At 40.8% G+C, this 17462-nt stretch overlaps 1 protein-coding gene across 1 annotated transcript in view; it reads right to left on the bottom strand.

Annotated features, from left to right (window-relative positions):
• Positions 1 to 1950: 1950 nt before the first annotated feature.
• The window catches only part of slc6a3 (solute carrier family 6 member 3), a 109636-nt gene continuing 94124 nt past the window's right edge, over positions 1951 to 17462 (bottom strand). Inside the window, exons 13-15 of the mRNA XM_072574938.1 lie at positions 10668 to 10835; positions 9089 to 9160; positions 1951 to 2275 (exon numbers count right to left, since the gene is read on the bottom strand). Of these exons, the coding sequence (XP_072431039.1) occupies positions 2252 to 2275; positions 9089 to 9160; positions 10668 to 10835 (264 nt within the window). The 3' untranslated portion in view covers positions 1951 to 2251. The remainder of the gene's footprint in view (positions 2276 to 9088; positions 9161 to 10667; positions 10836 to 17462) is intronic.

Raw genomic sequence — 17462 nt, 5'->3', positions numbered from 1 at the left:
CATTGTGCAATCTGCAAGGAACATCCCATTTCCAGCCTTATTATAGAGGGAAGGTAATTGATGAAGCAGCTGAAGAGTTGGGCCTAGAACCCTACCTTTAAGGAATGTCCTCAAGCTGAGAGGACTGACCTCCAAAAATCACAACTATCTTTTTTTGTGTTCGGAATGAACCTAACTGGTAGGGAGCATTCTGTCACTTCCCATTGTCTCCAGCTTTACTGAAGTGGCCTGGGTGTCAAAGCCAGTCACTCACACCTCAAGTCCCAAGATTTTCATGAAGTTGCTAAATTTGTACATTTATTGCCCATTAAAGCTGTCAGAGAAAATTGTGATAGTAACTAACAGCATTCTTCAACCATTCAGATCTTCCGTGACACGCACAGTGACAGCAGCCTAAACAACCTGCCAGATGCATTCTAGCAATCTCCTGGGCTCCTTAGGCAGCATCTTCGAAACCTACAATCTCAACAACCTAAAAATCTCATACAGATAAGCCCCCACCTTTAAATTTCCTTTTATGTCACAGCATTAAGACTTGGAAATATATCACGGTACGTCAAAGCCCTTCATAATAGCATTGTAGGTGTACCTACACCAGATAGATAGCAGTAGTTTGGCAAAGTGACTCACCAGCATTTTCCAAGGTCAATTAGGGATGGGTAATAAATGCTGGCTTAACTGGAAATGCTCCCATCCCATGAATGAACAAACCAAGTACTACTTTTAACAATGTCTGTTATTAAAACTCTCTTTACCAGCAATTGAACAACTAACAATGTAAAGTCCTATTCTTCAGATTGTGAATTGTTTGATATTAAAAATAACTAACTTTAAGTTTCATTTTTTTTTTAACTACTTACTTTTCATTTGTTTCTTTTTTTCCCCCTCTATCATTGAGTCCAATTTTTGTTCTGCTCTCAAAAGTTCTGTTTTGGCACTGGATTCAATTTTGATTTCACCTTATTCTCTACTGTACATTCCTCCTCAATCCTTCCTGTTTATCAAATAATTGTTCAATTCCATTAGTTAGTGTGAAACAATCTTCCTCCTGTTATTCACATGCTTGGTGCACTGTTGACCATGTGCATTTCCAGTAAATTTGTGGGTATTTCTTCCTAAACATAGATATGCACTATCAAGTCTAACTGGCACACCGAGATGTTCCACTCTAAAAACGTCTGCTCCAAGGTTCCACTGACTTCTGGTCTCACAAGGACCAGAACTTCAAGAAAGAGCAAGACTGTGCTATAAAATTTGTGGGGCTATGGGTGTGGGAGAGGGCGAAACCATTGCAGAATTTATAACTGACAAATTGGGAGCACTGTGGTGCTGTAAAATTTGATTAGCAAACTGCATTTGAGGCATAGCAGAATTATGCTAAGCAGGTAAATTCAATAATTTAGAGTTGAACCACTAATAACTATTAAATATTTTATGTAAAAGTCAACTTCAATATATTGAAGTAACATTTTACTTTGGGAAAATGGAACAAGCTAAAGTATCAACATAGCAAGTTAATCAATTTGTCTTACCAAGAATCAATTGTACATCTTTTGAGCAATTTAAACATCAACAATAAGCAGTGGAACTTGTTATCTTCAAATATACAAATTATTAAGTGTTAACGATTCTGATTTTGGTAGATTTTAAAATACCTTATCAATCTAAGTCATAAAGTGTTTTTTAAGGATGATATTTTAAAATGATACAGCATATTATTAAATGGGAGAACTGTTAATTCAAATTTAAATAATCCAGGTCTCCGTTGCAGCCAAATGCTATAATAACAGCAGTGGTTCTTGAATTTATGTTGTATCTTAATACAATGGAGAGAAAGAAAAAATGTATTTTAATACAATGGATTATTCAGTTCAGGTATGAACAAATGAAATATTACATTTTCATTCAAGAACTGAAATCTATATTTATCTAAATAATCCTATTAATTTAAATGTTCTTAAACCAACTACCCAGCACTGTTTTAAACATTTTCAAAGTTTTCATTCAAATTATGTGCATGGAAATTGTGAACATCTTCAATTTTGATTTGATCGATGCAACTCTTGAAGTCAAAGCAAAAGAAGAATTTCTTCTGTCACAGTACACTTAGCATCACTTACACAACAAATTTCACGTTTTCAGATCTTTTAAGTATAACTTTGAGCTGTTTTTCATCCTTCACGTGTTGAAGGAGCTGATATTTTCATTTTTTGTCTGTGTTTTCCAAGTCCTTTCCTTTTATTCCATGTTTTCACACCATAAGCCAATGGCGCAGCTGTAGGTAGTAAAATGTCAGTTTTTAAATTGAAATTCTTATATTTTTCATGACATGCAGATCTTTGATCTCTTTTGGTGTTGATTATAGACAGATATCTTTAAAATTTGTTCACCCAAATATTCCTCCACTTCATGACATACAGAAGAATCTTTTTGCATGATAAAAGATTTTGTTTCTGCTTACTTTGTTTCTACTCTGACAGTCTCCCTCCATTTCTGAAAGGTTCACATGCACAGTTGTTGCCTTTTGGGTTTGTCGTAGTCAATAATACTTATTGTGTGAGCCCTGAAATTGATTATTCTGTTAAAATAGCTGAACAGCATTCTTTGTTTGATGTCTCTGGCTTTTTGATCTCTTCTGTTGTTTGCACATTGCTAAGTTATGTAAGTGAATTTTTTTTTAGTACTTACAGTTTCTGCTATTGGCACTTTAAAATGTCTGGATGATTGACATTTATTAACCTTTTAATAAAATTAGCTTTTTTTAAAGAAAGAGGAAGATAAGGTATCTATCAATTTTTTTAAAAAAAATTTTTGAACACATTCTACAGTTGCTATGGGGTTTTGTTAATTTACAGAGTGTCTAGTCATTGAATTGGTATGGAGAAGCCATAATTTGGCATGAAGGTTATAAAGAGTCATAAAGGGTGCCACAAGGACAAAGCTTGGCACTAGTGGTATGTGAACTCATGGATGGACAGACTGTATCAAAATCATCACTTGCAGTAGGTAAAACATTTGGAACTTCACTTTCGAAATGTTCCCTAATCCAGGTTATGGTGCATGATATTCCAAAGCCCCATCAACTCTTTGGAAAGTTGACCTGCCTCCATGGAAAATGTAAAGGATGAGAACATGCTTATCCTTTCTGTGGAGCTGACAGGTCAGGAGTGTCGGGGGTAGGCTTAGGATTGAAACCACCCATGCACTGTCAGGCTGGTCAGTGAACATTACATTCACACCAGATCGAGACACTCAGGCCAAGTGGGCTGTTAGCATTAGGACCATACCCAGACTATCCCAGGTGCAGGGAGCCTTTGACTGTGCTCATATGAGACTAGATTAGAGTGGTGCTGGAAAAGCACAGCCGCTCAGGCAGCATCCGAGGAGCAGGAAAATCGACGTTTCAGGCAAAAGCCCTTCATCAAGACTCAAGACTTTTGCCTGAAACGTTGATTTTCCTGCTCCTCGGATGCTGCCTGACCGGCTGTGTTTTTCCAGCACCACTCTAATCTAGACTCTGATTTCCAGCATCTACAGTCCTCACTTCTGCCCCGTGCTCATGTGACATCATTAGCAAATCGGCTTCTCTATGAATAAGAAAGGCTTTCATTCCCTCAATGAGGAGGTTGTAAAACCACTGTTCATGCAGGCTTGTGAGTTTTACAGAAAGGTATTGTAAATTTTACATTTTTACACAACCCCAATTGCCACATCTCTTCAAGCGTTCTGATCCTATTCCTGGCTAGATGCTAAGGGACAATATGCTATCCACTGAAGTCATGGTTACTGACATCTTTATGCAAATGAGTACAAAAGCACAAGACAAATATAATTGTTGCCATGTGACTGGAAGGGCCACCATTGATCAGGCCATGGTTTACATGGTGTATACTTTTGAGGTCTTGATTAGATCTGAGTGAGCCCAGTGAGCAATCCATACCATCAAGGCTATACATACAAACATACACATTAGGAGTGGAAATAGGCCCTTCAAATGTCCTGTCATTCAATGGAATATTGGTTGTCCTATTTGTGTTATTGTGATCATAGTGTGCAAAGCCCATCATCAATACAGGTCCTTATGGATGCCTAGACACTCATTGGATTTAACAGCTGGCTAATGTCAACAATTATATTCAGATAAATATGCAAATTATTTCAGTTCACAATTCCAAAATATTTTCTACAATTAAACAATTTTACATTTGAGAAATTAATGTCACACCGTGAATCTCAGTACTAGTCCATGTATATGGTAAGGTGCTCATTATAGCTTCTGTTAGATGCTCCCTCTACACCTCTAGATACAATGGAGAAAAGCTCCAGAATGCTAGATGGCCTTGCTCTACACCTTGACAATACAGTAGCCATAGTGGAACGAGCACACTTGGGACTACCAGCATCTGTCCAGGGCAGCAGAGAAGCATCTGGTGTGTCACTGTCAAAGGGATTAAAGATATACCTTCAGCCAAGGAAGCACCCTAACAGGATCCCCCAATGCCCGAACCCTTGCCATGCTCTACCCTGAAGTTTCACCTCCTGGAATCTTAAAGACACCTGGACAGTCCCTTTCACCCATCTATCACTTCAATGGCCTCATGGCTGTCTATATGTCCCTTCAGAACTATTGCATCCGTAGTATGGTCCATGTCTCTCCATTTGGCTTGCCATCCTCTCCATCAAGGACACAGATGAGATATGAGCCATGCATGATGGGATTCCTCCATTATTTGCACCAAGAACTTCACTGCCCCCAGCAAACCCAAATACATCTTCACACGTTTTATGGATTAGCTTGAGCCTGTGTCACTTGGGTGAAACTACCTGAGGCTTACCATTGCTTGGAGCTGAGCATTGCTGGGCCTCAATTCACTCCTCAGTGATGAAATGCCTGCAAATTTCACTACTTTCCAACAGAGCCACCAGTACTACACACAAAACAGAGCCACAACACACTTCAAAACTATACAGTCAGGAAGATGGGATGGAGACACTGAAAGCCAAACCCAAAACTGCCGCCTCCTCCAACCACCTCTCCTCACTCACTCTACCAGCTTTGTTGCTGGAACTCTCCCCAATGACCACCTCTCCCTAGTCTTCACTCACCTGCAGAATTTAATTTCATTTAATTCAATAAAGCTGAAATAAAAAAGCTAGTATGCTGACCAAATAGCGCTTTGATTAGGGAAGAAAATGTGTTGTGCCTACCTAATCTATTTACATGTGATGCCAGACGCAATGTGCTTTACCCTTAACTGACTTTGGGATGACTGAGTAAGTAACTCCATTGTACCAAACCTCCAAAACTAGATGATATGAATAATAAGAAGAACAAAGCCAAACAGCCCATATCATATCAGACTAGGCATCAGATGTGGAAGTGACAAAGGCATGCCCATTCCAATTCTGCTCCTCCTCACTGCCAAAACTGGGGAGACTGTGGTACAGATTAGTCCAAAAAACAATTTTACATAATCATATCTTTCAGTTAACACAAGATACCTCCATTATCAAGCTAGATCCTGTCCCATCAATTGGTCTGACCCACCAGAGGTGGCACTAATATCTGTTGGAAGATTAAGTGACAGGAATACCAATGCTTTACTGAAATCAGCTCAGGAAAAAAAACTCCTTAGAATGGGTTTCAATTTTTAAATTCAAGTTTTATACAGTAAGGATGGAACAGCCATGCTATTCACCATTGACTCCAGGCCTCACGCAGTGCATGCCTCATGGAATTAGGTCAAGCGTGAGTGAGAAACCTCCCCCTACTATGTATGGCAAGCCTGCAGCAGAGAAAGCAGTGATCTTTCATGTTGAACAGGCATTTGATAAGGTTCCCCATGGTAGGCTTATGCGGAAAGTCAGGAGGCATGGGATAGAGGGAAATTTGGCCAATTGGATAGAAAACTGGCTAACCGGTCGAAGTCAGAGAGTGGTAGTAGATGGTAAATATTCAGCATGGAGTCCAGTTACAAGTGGAGTTCCGCAGGGATCAGTTCTGGGTCCTCTGCTGTTTGTAATTTTTATTAATGACTTAGATGAGGGAGTCGAAGGGTGGGTCAGTAAATTTGCAGATGATACAAAGATAGGTGGAGTTGTGGACAGTGAGGAGGGCTGTTGTCGGCTGCAGAGGGACTTAGATATGATGCAGAGCTGGGCTGAGGAGTGGCAGATGGAGTTCAACCCTGCCAAGTGTGAAGTTGTCCATTTTGGAAGAACAAATAAGAATGCGGAATACAGGGTTAATGGTAGGGTTCTTGGTCAGGTGGAGGAACAGAGGGATCTTGGGGTCTATGTACATAGATCTTTGAAGGTTGCCACTCAGGTGGATAGAGTTTGTAAGAAGGCCTATGGAGTATTATCGTTCATTAGCAGAGGGATTGAATTCAAGAGTCGTGAGGTGATGTTGCAGCTGTACAGGACTTTGGTTAGGCCACATTTGGAGTACTGTGTGCAGTTCTGGTCGCCTCACTTTAGGAAAGATGTGGAAGCTTTGGAGAGGGTGCAGAGAAGATTTACCAGGATGTTGCCTGGAATGGAGAGTAGGTCATACGAGGATAGGTTGAGAGTTCTCGGCCTTTTCTCGTTGGAACGGCGAAGGATGAGGGGTGACTTGATAGAGGTTTATAAGATGATCAGAGGAATAGATAGAGTAGACAGTCAGAAACTTTTTCCCCGGGTACAACAGAGTGTTACAAGGGGACATAAATTTAAGGTGAAGGGTGGAAGGTATAGGGGAGATGTCAGGGGTGGGTTCTTCACCCAGAGAGTGGTGGGGGCATGGAATGCGCTGCCCGTGGGAGTGGTAGAGTCAGATTCATTGGCGACCTTTAAGCGGCATTTGGATAGGTACATGGATGGGTGCTTAATCTAGGATAGAAGTTCGGCACAACATCGTGGGCCGAAGGGCCTGTTCTGTGCTGTATTGTTCTATGTTCTATGTTCTATGTTCTATGTTCTATGTTCTATGGAGGAAACATTGAGAGCAGCAAGGGCAAAAGATGTAACCTAGATTGGGGGGTCCAAGGTCCAACAGCAAGAATGGCTTAGTAGCACTAGTCCTGTCAACGGACCCAGTCCTGAAACATATAACTTTGAGATTGGGTTTGCAGCAGGTGGGGAGACCACTAATAGAAAGAAAAACGTACTTGACTTTGTTCTCACCAATCTGCGTGTCGTACAGCATTTGTCCATAACAATAATGGTAGAGGTAACCTCCTTGTGGAGACCAGGTTCCATGCTGAGGACAGCTTCCATCACATTGTCTGGCAAATATCTTTCTCTGCTATTCGGGATAGATTCAGAGATGTTATTACACACTTCTGAATAAGGTAGGGCTTGAACTTGGGATACCTGGCTTGGAGATAGGGGCACTACCTCTCCAAAGTTTTGATAATATTAATTCATTGGGTAACAAATGAAGTGAAGTCATCCAGATAAATGTAATATGTGCATCTATGTGGCTGCTCTCAGTCTCTGCTGGATGTGGCATTGAATGATGGTCTGACAGTACAGTGGAAGAGGGCATCTGGTCGACTGGATCTTTACTGAAATTCTATCCTAACCTGCTAGATATCACTTGAAAACAGATTTGACAGAAGAACACCCATCTCTGTTCCAAAATTCAGGCCCTTTGTGTGTAGATGACAAACTGTTAATGTTTATTTCATTGTTTTTGTTCATGTGATGTGTCCAATATTGCTTTTTCCAATATGTCATATCTGACCAAAAAAGAAATTCACATTGTGGTTTTTATCCATGGTACAGACATATATAAAACATTGATAATTTTATCCAAGATCATAAACTACAATGGACTACTGACCCTGTTATTCATGTTTCATACATGGTGGCTTAGTGGTTAGCACTGCTGCCTCACAGCGGCAGCGACCAGGTTCAATTCCCACCTCAGGCAACTGTCTGTGTGGAGTTTGCACATCCGCCCAGTGTCTTGTTGGGTTTCCTCCGGGTGCTCCAGTTTCCTCCCACAATCCAATGATGTGCAGGTTAGGTGAATTGGCCAAGCTAAATTGCCCATAGTGTTCAAGGATGTGTAGGTTAGTCAGGGGCAATGTAGAGTAATAGGATAGGGGAACTGGTCTGGGTGGGTTGGTGTGGATGCATTGGACCAAATGGCCTGTTTCCACACTGTAGAGATTCTACAGACTGCGTGACAGAACACCTCTGCTCTATCTGTAAAAGGAGCTTTGGCTTTCCAGTTGCCTGTCATTTCAATACACCAGAATAAAAAGGATGAACTACAGATCCTGGAAATATGAAACAAAAATAGGAAGTGCTGCAGAAACTCAACAGGTCTGGTAGCAAGTGTAGAGAGAATGGTTCTGATGAAGAGTCACTGGACTCAATATGTTTTGCTGACTTTCTGCAGCACTTTCTATTTTTACTTCAATACACCATTCTGCTTTTGTACTAACCTTGCTGCCCTAGTTCTGTGCAATGTTCCAGTGAAGCCCAATGTAAACAGGATGAATTGTGCCTCATTTTCCGCTTAGGCACTTTCCAGCCTCGAGGATGCAACATTAAATTCACCAACCTCAGAGCATGATTACTGTTTTCCATCCTGATTCCACTGACAGACCTCCACCATTCCCCTCGCGTTCTGATGACATTGGTTTTCTTTCAGAGTGGACCTATTATCAACTATTTGCACCAATCATTCACACCTATTTTGCATCTAGATTTTCCCTTTACAACCATTAGCAGTCCTTTTCTCTTTTTGCTTTCGGGACCCTGTTCAACATCTGTTCCACTGGCTTCTCTTCCACTTCTGTCAATAACATAAAAGCCATCATTTTCTCTCCATTCTCTGTTCTAAGATCCAGTGGATTTGAAACATTATGTTTCACTCTTTCCACAAAGACTGCCTGAATTGCAGAGTTTCTCCAATATTTTCTATTTATCAGATCTCCAGTATCTGTAGTATTTTGCTTTATACACACAAAAAAAAGAGTTGTCTGCTTTATAAATTTGAGAAGCATACTCCACCTTCAAAGTTGCTTTGGTTTACATGACACCAATACAAGATAATGTTGCTGAAGTCCATTTCTCATTGGCTGTTACTCACAGTAAGCTGACGAAGTTCTCCATGTTCCACTAGATGCTGGTCCTTCTCAGGTGTAATCGCACAAGCTAATCTCTAAAATGATAAACAAGATTCCATGCATCAATAGCAAACAGACCAGAGCGTCACTCCATCCCACCTGAGCAATCTTCATTCACCATTCCTTGAGTGTACCGCATAGTTCTTGCATACTTTTGGATTCTTGCTCCATGTTCGCCCCCACTGGCTGTGATGCCCATTCCTTCAGGTATGATGTTTTAATCATTGGGATTCAAAATCCTACTGAGGACCTCTCTCTTTAAAGATTATATAAATATTTTTTTCATTATACTTGACATTTATGCTTTGTCTAGTGCTTTTTAAAACCCTTTTAGACATTTTTGTGTAAATTTGTTCTTTAATTTTTAATTCTGCTTAAAAAGTGACATTCAATTGAACTGTGCAAATGTAGTGGAGATATTTTGAACATTTCCTTAAAGATTATAGTGACACATTTGCCTCTTTTTCATTATCTCACTCTCCCTCATTAGAATATTACAATCATCATTCCTTGGTCAAGTGGTAGGCAGTTGACTGTTTACCCCTGTTTTTCTGAATAGGCTACGATGCAATGCATATGACTGACCCCTGACAATTATCTTTCAATTGCAGTTTGTCAGAGCACAGTTCTGATGGAGTGGGATTGGAGTAATGTCTGTTTTTTTTCAAAATGTGAAAATTTACTGTGTCCCATGCCACGTGTCTTTTGTGCATTTTTAATATTTCATTTGCCAAAAAAATTATTTTTCATATTATTTAGAAGTTCTGTATGATACTATTTGCAGACTATTTAACCCATTAAATCCCACGATCAGATCCTTCTTACCTGTTGCCTTTTTCTATTTTTACTAATGAATAGAATTATTTCTGTTTTCTACCTGATGAATGATCATAACTGTTATTATGCCTTTTATTTTATAGGTGCTGACTAACCTGCTACATATTTCTAGCTTTATCCTATGTTGTCAAATGATTAAACAGATATGAACAGAAGCATTAATGATAAAGTTCATGAAATGACCTATATGAATGATCATGTATAAATCTTTATTGATTATAACAGAGCCCTAGAGGTTTACATGCTCTTCAGCCCAACTTGTCCATGCCAGGCATTTTTCACTATTAACCTAGTGCCATTTCCCTTCATACCTATCCCATCCATTTATCTGTTCAAACATTTCTTAAATGACAAAATTGGACTTGCCTCCACCACGATCTCTGGCAGCCTGTTCCAGACACTCCTCACCCTCTGTGAAAAAATTGCCTCTCTGGATCCTTACGTACTTCTCCCTCCTTATCTTAAATCTACACCCTCTAGTTTTAGACTCCCTTATCAGGAAATGTAGTGTCTTTTTAAAAAAAAAATGATTTATTTGCATCAATAAATAACCTTTTTGATTTTGGCTGTAATGATGATAACGTTTCTCTGAATTTTAGACACGAAGAACAAAAATAAGGAACAATAAATCACTTAATATCTCTCAAGTCTATGACAAGAACAAAAGAAATCAGTTACTAATGAACAAATATGAGATGTACTCACCTCACGCAAGGTCCCACGCAGGCTGATACATTTGTACACGGCAAAAATGGGTACAATCGCCATTGAAGATATGGCAATACACCATCCAATGACATTGGCCCAGTCTGGAAAGACGTAATTGCCATATTCTGGTGCTTTGAATGTTGAAATGCTGACGACCACAACAAACTTTATTAAATAAAGTTGGGAGGAAAGATGGAAACAGATAAAGCAGTTGTTAAGTTTGTCCTACAACAGTTTTTACACTTAGATGATGTTGATGAATAACTGAAATAAAGATTTACATTAAAGCCACTGATGGTTCCAAAACAAAGGGATAAGACTTCCCTTTCTGAAAAATGCAATATTTCACATGCAAGTAATAGGCCACAATAATACTGAAATTGTTGTAGTTCTGTTCACCGAGCTGGGAATTTGTGTTGCAGACATTTCGTCCTCTGTCTAGGGGACATCCTCAGTGCTTGGGAGCCTCCTGTGAAGCGCTTCTGTGATGTTTCCTCCGGCATTTATAGTGATTTGTAACTGCCACTTCCGGTTGTCAGTTCCAGCAGTCCGCTGCAGTGGCCAGTATATTGGGTCCAGTCGATGTGCTTATTGATTGAATCTGGAGGCTTCACAGGAGGCTCCCAAGCACTGAGGATGTCACCTAGACAGGGGACGAAACGTCTGCAACACAAATTCCCAGCTTGACGAACAGAACCACAACAACGAGCACCCAAGCTACAAATCTTCTCACAAACTTTCAGCACTGAAATTTCCCACCTCATATTTATTGTTTATCAATGATTATGCTACCTCAAACTGGAAATAACTGATGCAATCTACCTTTTTGAACTCCTGACTAGTAATAGCAGGTGGCCGATGTTATAACTTGCACTTGCTGACGTGCTCTCCCTGTAGTGTTTGCAACACAAAACACGAATTATTGTATTTTAGTTGCTGCATCATGAGCCAAGTGCTGGATAATGCAGGCAGAAAACATCTAAAATGTTGCTTACTTAGCAGCTGGTGCATCTGAGAAGTGCACCATTTGCTGTTCATCTGTTGAAAATGGGAAATATAAAGAGGAACCAAAGGCAAAGCACGTATAATTCTTTGGCTTTAACCTTCCTCGTAGACCGCTCAGCTTGACTGTTGTGTGCATCAGGCCTTGAGGTCTGTATACTATTATCATTATCCTCCCCACATGTGTCAGTTACACCTGTTTCAGTTACAACGATTATACATTTAAAGCAGCTGCTCAAAGAAATTTGGGTAACTCTGTGCCACTGACAAGTTCCCTGTGCTGAATAAGCAATGTGCTTCAAACAACATATGAACTGGCTTTATATGAATATCCAAGCAGCACATACTTGGAGTAGAGGCCCCAGTACCATGCTGACAGGCCCAGTTTTGGAAGGATACTAAAACTGCAACATCTCCATGCTCTGGTATCAGTAGGAGTGTGTTTATGGAAATTGTCACTGTGTATCCATATAGAAATTTAAATGGATAAACATTATTTAAGAAAAGCGTTTCCTCAATAATGAAAGCTCTGGGAAGTAACAGCACAACTACTATATAAATATTACACCTCTATTATTTTAATGAATTCATTAATGCAGATGTAGCAGCTTATTGCTTCATTCCTTTTGGTTGTTGACCTGATAATTTTATGAATAAAACATTATGGCAGGAAATTTAATGAGACCTGAAAACAGATGTTAGAATAGGGAATTGCACTATTGTGTGATCACGCATCTGAGCACAGTGATCGAACTACCTTGCAAATAGTGAGAGCTCATTTAGAAACACAATGCTATAAAAGTGTCATCATGGTTTTGTGAAAAGGAAATCCTGGATAACAACTTTGTTAGGGTTTTTTGCGGATACAACAAGCAGAGTTGCTAAACAGGTTAATGTAGCATGCTTGAATTTTCAGAACATATTTAATAAGGTGCCACATAAAGACTATTACACAAGATAGGAGCTCATGGTATTGGGGCTAATGCATTCATATGTATTGAACATTGGCCAACATGTAGAAGACAGAATGAAACTGCTGAGCCGTATTCAGGTTGGAGTGCCACAAGGATCAGTCCTAGAGCCAAGATTACTTATATATTTATCATATCTGTATTAATTATTGAGATGAGAGGGCATAGTATAATGTATAATCACTAAAAAAAAATCTTGATTCCTAAATGCGAGGATAAAGACTGCCTGAAAAGCATAGACAACTGGCAGTCGATAACCATTGGTCTGATGCTGCTACGACTTTTCACGAAATTAGTGCCGAAATGCCTCAGTGAAACCGTCAAAATTAGCGACAGGCAACAGGGGTTTCCAGCAGCCACTCCCAGGTGCAATGAAAACATTGTCATCCTCGAGAACATAACTAAGGGAGCAAAGCATAACTGTAAGGACCTCCCAGTTGATCTGGCAAAAGTGTTTGACTCAATTGGGCACAAACTACTATTGAAAACGTTGCAAACAGCACATTTTCCAAAAGCCTGATCAAGTACCTCCACACTGGCAATATAATTGTGGTAGAAGGGAACAATACTTATACCCCTCCCAACGTCTATTGGAGTGATATGATGTAGGCCGACCCACTCTCCCTGATACTATTTAACATCGCTCTGGCTCCTTTGATATGCTCTCTGGAGAAGGCAGACTCAGGGGTCGCCATGCCCCTGGGTGGCAGAAGAGTCAACTACTCGACTTTGGCCTTTGCAGAATGATATAGCCCTTCTGAGTGACTCTCACACCGGCATGGCGAGGAATCTGAAGCTGCTTCAGTCATTGTGTGACCATATGGGCCTCAATATTAACATCATGAAGACAAAGAGCTTCCACTTTATGTTTAAGAGGAAGCCCTTCCTGTACAATGACTTCGCTAACTGGAAGCTGCGTAACGCTTATATTGCCCCAAGCGATACTGAGAAATGCCTGGTGCTCATACGAACCTGTGGGCAGGTGTGACAGAAGGAGAATGTGAGGAGGTGCTTAAGATGGGAGTGAAAGGAATACAGGCAGCATCCCTCCGACTGAGGCAACGCCTAGAAATACTAAAAACCCATGTCATCTCCAGATTGTATTTTCATTTGATCCTGTCCAAAGCATCTCGAAGCAGACTCAAAGCTGGACCAGATTGTATGCAATGCCATGAAAGAATTCCTCCACCTTCCACCTCCTACCACTGATGGAGTCCTGTATGCTAACAACCAGAATGGCGGTCTAGGTGTGCCAAAACTGGAAGTGCAAATTCAATCCACGATTGTCCACAAACAAGAGGCACTAGATATGTCCAAGGACGTGATCATAAGGACCTTCTTCCAGTATAGAGGAGAATGCAACAGAGATACCATTGCAGGACTGTGAGAACTCAAAGTCCTCAAAGAAATTGAAGATTTCCTACCTGGCAGCCAAAGTGGCGGCAAAGGGAAAATGGATCCAATGACTCACATCCAGGCAATTATGCCAGCACTACAGGAGGCAGATGCTGGGTGACAAACTGCCCAACAGATGTGCAGGATGGAGAGAGTGGGAATAAAAAAATGGTGAAGGCCTGAATGTCAAGGGGCAGGCATTCAGTATTACAGAGATGACAAGATCTCAAACTCTTGGTTAAAACCAGCAATTCAACTGAAATCCTCATGGTTTATAAACAGCTATACTCAACAAGAGCCACCCTATCATGGGGAAGACCAAACAGAAACAAAACTTGCCGAAGGTGTGAGACAGCTATCAAAACCATTTCACACATCTCAGGTTGCTGCCCATTTGTTAAAAACACTCGAATAAAACACCATAATAAGATCATAGACCAGTTGTGGAAGCAGGTCAGTAAATACAGCTGGACATCATACGTTGAGCCGAAGTTATTCATGAAAGATGGCTCACTATGGAAACCTACGGCTCATATTTTAAAAAGATCAAAAGATCGTGGTAGTCAATGTCACAGCATGGTACGAAAACATCAGCAAAGCGTTGGAAATGGCATGGCGTGTAAAAACAGAGAAATATAACCACCTTAACACTGAGATAATGGAATTGGCAGGAGGCTCTCAATCCAAGGACTTTGGCTTCATGATGGGTGCTCAAGGCAAGTGGCTGCTTGAGTAACAGTCTCATGAAATTCCTCAGCATTGAACCATTCCAAACATTCGCCCAAAGGACATCTAGGCTCACCTTATCACTGACACTCAAATTATTACACCTCTTCAGTGATAAGTGAGCAAAATACTGCAGACCGGCTCTGGTCGGAGACAAGGACTGGCCAATCCTCACCGAACAGATTAACTAAAAATAATAAAATGAAAAACGGGGGCGCCGGTCCATCAAAACCACCATCAGTTCTGACAGCAGACTGTTATATTACCCCTTAGTTTGAGCTTCATATAAACACCAATATTACCTGGACCCTGGCCCGTGGTAATGCTAGAAAGTCTAAATGTCAACAGGTGACGTAAGGACTCAGAAAAGGCACTCGTGAGTGTGGATAACATGTTGGAAAAGGTTATAAGAGAGAGGATTTATAATCGTCTAGAAAGGAATAAATTGATTAGGGATAGTCAACTTGGTTTTGTGAAGGGTAGGTCGTGCCTCACAAACTTTATTGAGTTCTTTGAAAAGGTGACCAAATAGACAGATGAGGGTAAAGCAGGTGGATGTGGTATATATGGATTTCAGTAAGGTGTTTGATAAGGTTCCCCATGGTAGGCTATTGCATAAAATACAGAGGCATGGGATTGAGGGTGACTTAGCAGATTGGATCTGAAGTTGGTTAGGTAAAGGAAGACAGAGGATGGTCGTTGAATGGAAATGTTCATCCTGGAGTTCAGTTACTAGTGGTATACCACAAGGATCGGTTTTGGGTCTAATGCTGTTTGTCATTTTTATAAACGACCTGGAAAAGGGCGTAGAAGGATGGGTTAGTAAATTTGCAGATGACATTAAGGTCAGTAGAGTTGTAGATTACGGGGGGGGCATAGGTAGCAGAGTTGGGCTGAGAGGTGGCAAATGGAATTTAATGTGGAAAGTGTTAGGTGATTCACTTTGGAAGGAGCAATAGGAATGCAGAGTACTGGACTAAAGGTAAGATTCTTGGCAGTGTAGATGAGCAGAGAGATTTTGGTGTCCATGTACATAGATCCCTGAAAGTTGGCACCCAGGTTGATAGGGTTGTTAAGAAGGCTTACGGTGTGTTAGCTTTTATTAGTAGAGGGATTGAGTTTTGGAATCATGCGGTCATGTTGCAGCTATACAAAACTTTGGTGTGGCCGCACTTGGAGTACTGCGTACAGTTCTGGTCACCGCATTATAGGAAGGATGTGCAAGTTTTGGAAAGGGTTCAGAGGAGATTTACTAGAATGTTGCCTGGTATGGAGGAAAGGCTGAGGGACTTGATACTGTTTTCATTGGAGAGAAGGAGGTTGAGAGGTGACTTTATTGAGACATAGAAGATAATCAGATAGGGTGGACAGTGCAAGTCTTTTTCCTTAGATGGTGATGGCTAGCACAAGAGAGCATAGCTATAAATGGAGGGGTGATTGATAGACGACAGATGTCAGAGGTAGTTTCTTTACTCAGAGTAGTAGGGGCGTGGAACACTGCCTGCAACAGTAGTAAACTCATCAATTTTAAGGACATTTAAATGGTCATTGGATGGATTTATGGATGAAAATGGAACAGTGTAGGATAGATAGGCTTCAAATTGGTTTCACAGATTGGTGCAACATCGAGGGCCAAAGGACCTGTACTGCGCTGTAATGAGAAAAGAATAGTTAAGTTTTACTTCAACCTCACACATGTGACACTTCTATTAAGCCTCAAACTCACATCTCACACCTTGCACATGTTGCCAGATATTCAACCAAGGCAGGAACACCGCACAGATACCTGCTCCACATTATATGACAGTCTTTTCACTTGCTTACATAACAAGGTTATGTATAATTAGTGGCAGCAGAGCACTTCAACTGCAAATAGGCCTGGGCCATGTGTCCTCAAACTGATGAAGATGGAGATGATGCTCGATGTCATTGGAATGGCCAAGACTATGGTCATTGGTGGGGCTGAAACAATGGAAGATGTGGTATGCTTATACTAGAAGATGGCTCTGCTCTTCACAGATTCCTCACTGAACACTTTGGTCTAATATATCCAAGCCAAAAGGAGATGGTCTTCCTTTCTGATGAAGACCCTCCTACAAGACCCAGATGGCCTAGGTCCAAGTTGCACATGAGGTCAGCACCACAGCAGGCTGAAAGATGCAAAACATATGAAGAATTTACTATGCTCCTCAAGGGTAAAAGTGTCACTATCTTGTCACTGCAAGCTCACACTCATGGAATCATCACTCAATCCTCAATACCAATGTGTCTGAGGATGAAGATTGTGGAATCCCAGTTGATGCACTGATGAGGTGTTCATCCTCACTCTCTCCAGAGTCTGTCACCCTAGTAGATATGTTAACTCAGATGTATTCGGACACCAGCCAGTGACGATCACTGACCAGTATTTGCAGTTAATGTCGAAGGTGCCCCCCAAAATCTTTGGCTCTCCAAGATGGTTGAAGTCCAGCCATGAGCTCAACTTGAGGCAGATGATGTGATTCTGGACATAACTGACTTGTTTAACCTACAGAGACAAACAGGGAAGCATAAGGCCAGATTGCCAGAGGTCCTCACTGGGCTAAAATGAAGGATGGAGGGGTTTATCTATCTTCTGTTAACTGTTGTACTTTGTCAGCATATGAGCACTTGGTTACTCCATTTTGACAGAGCGGCGAGGAGAGAAGGTGGAGTGAAG

This window comes from Chiloscyllium punctatum, chromosome 8 (assembly GCF_047496795.1).
Source record: "Chiloscyllium punctatum isolate Juve2018m chromosome 8, sChiPun1.3, whole genome shotgun sequence".
Lineage (NCBI taxonomy): Eukaryota > Metazoa > Chordata > Chondrichthyes > Orectolobiformes > Hemiscylliidae > Chiloscyllium > Chiloscyllium punctatum.
This window is presented reverse-complemented; position numbering and strand designations above follow the sequence as displayed.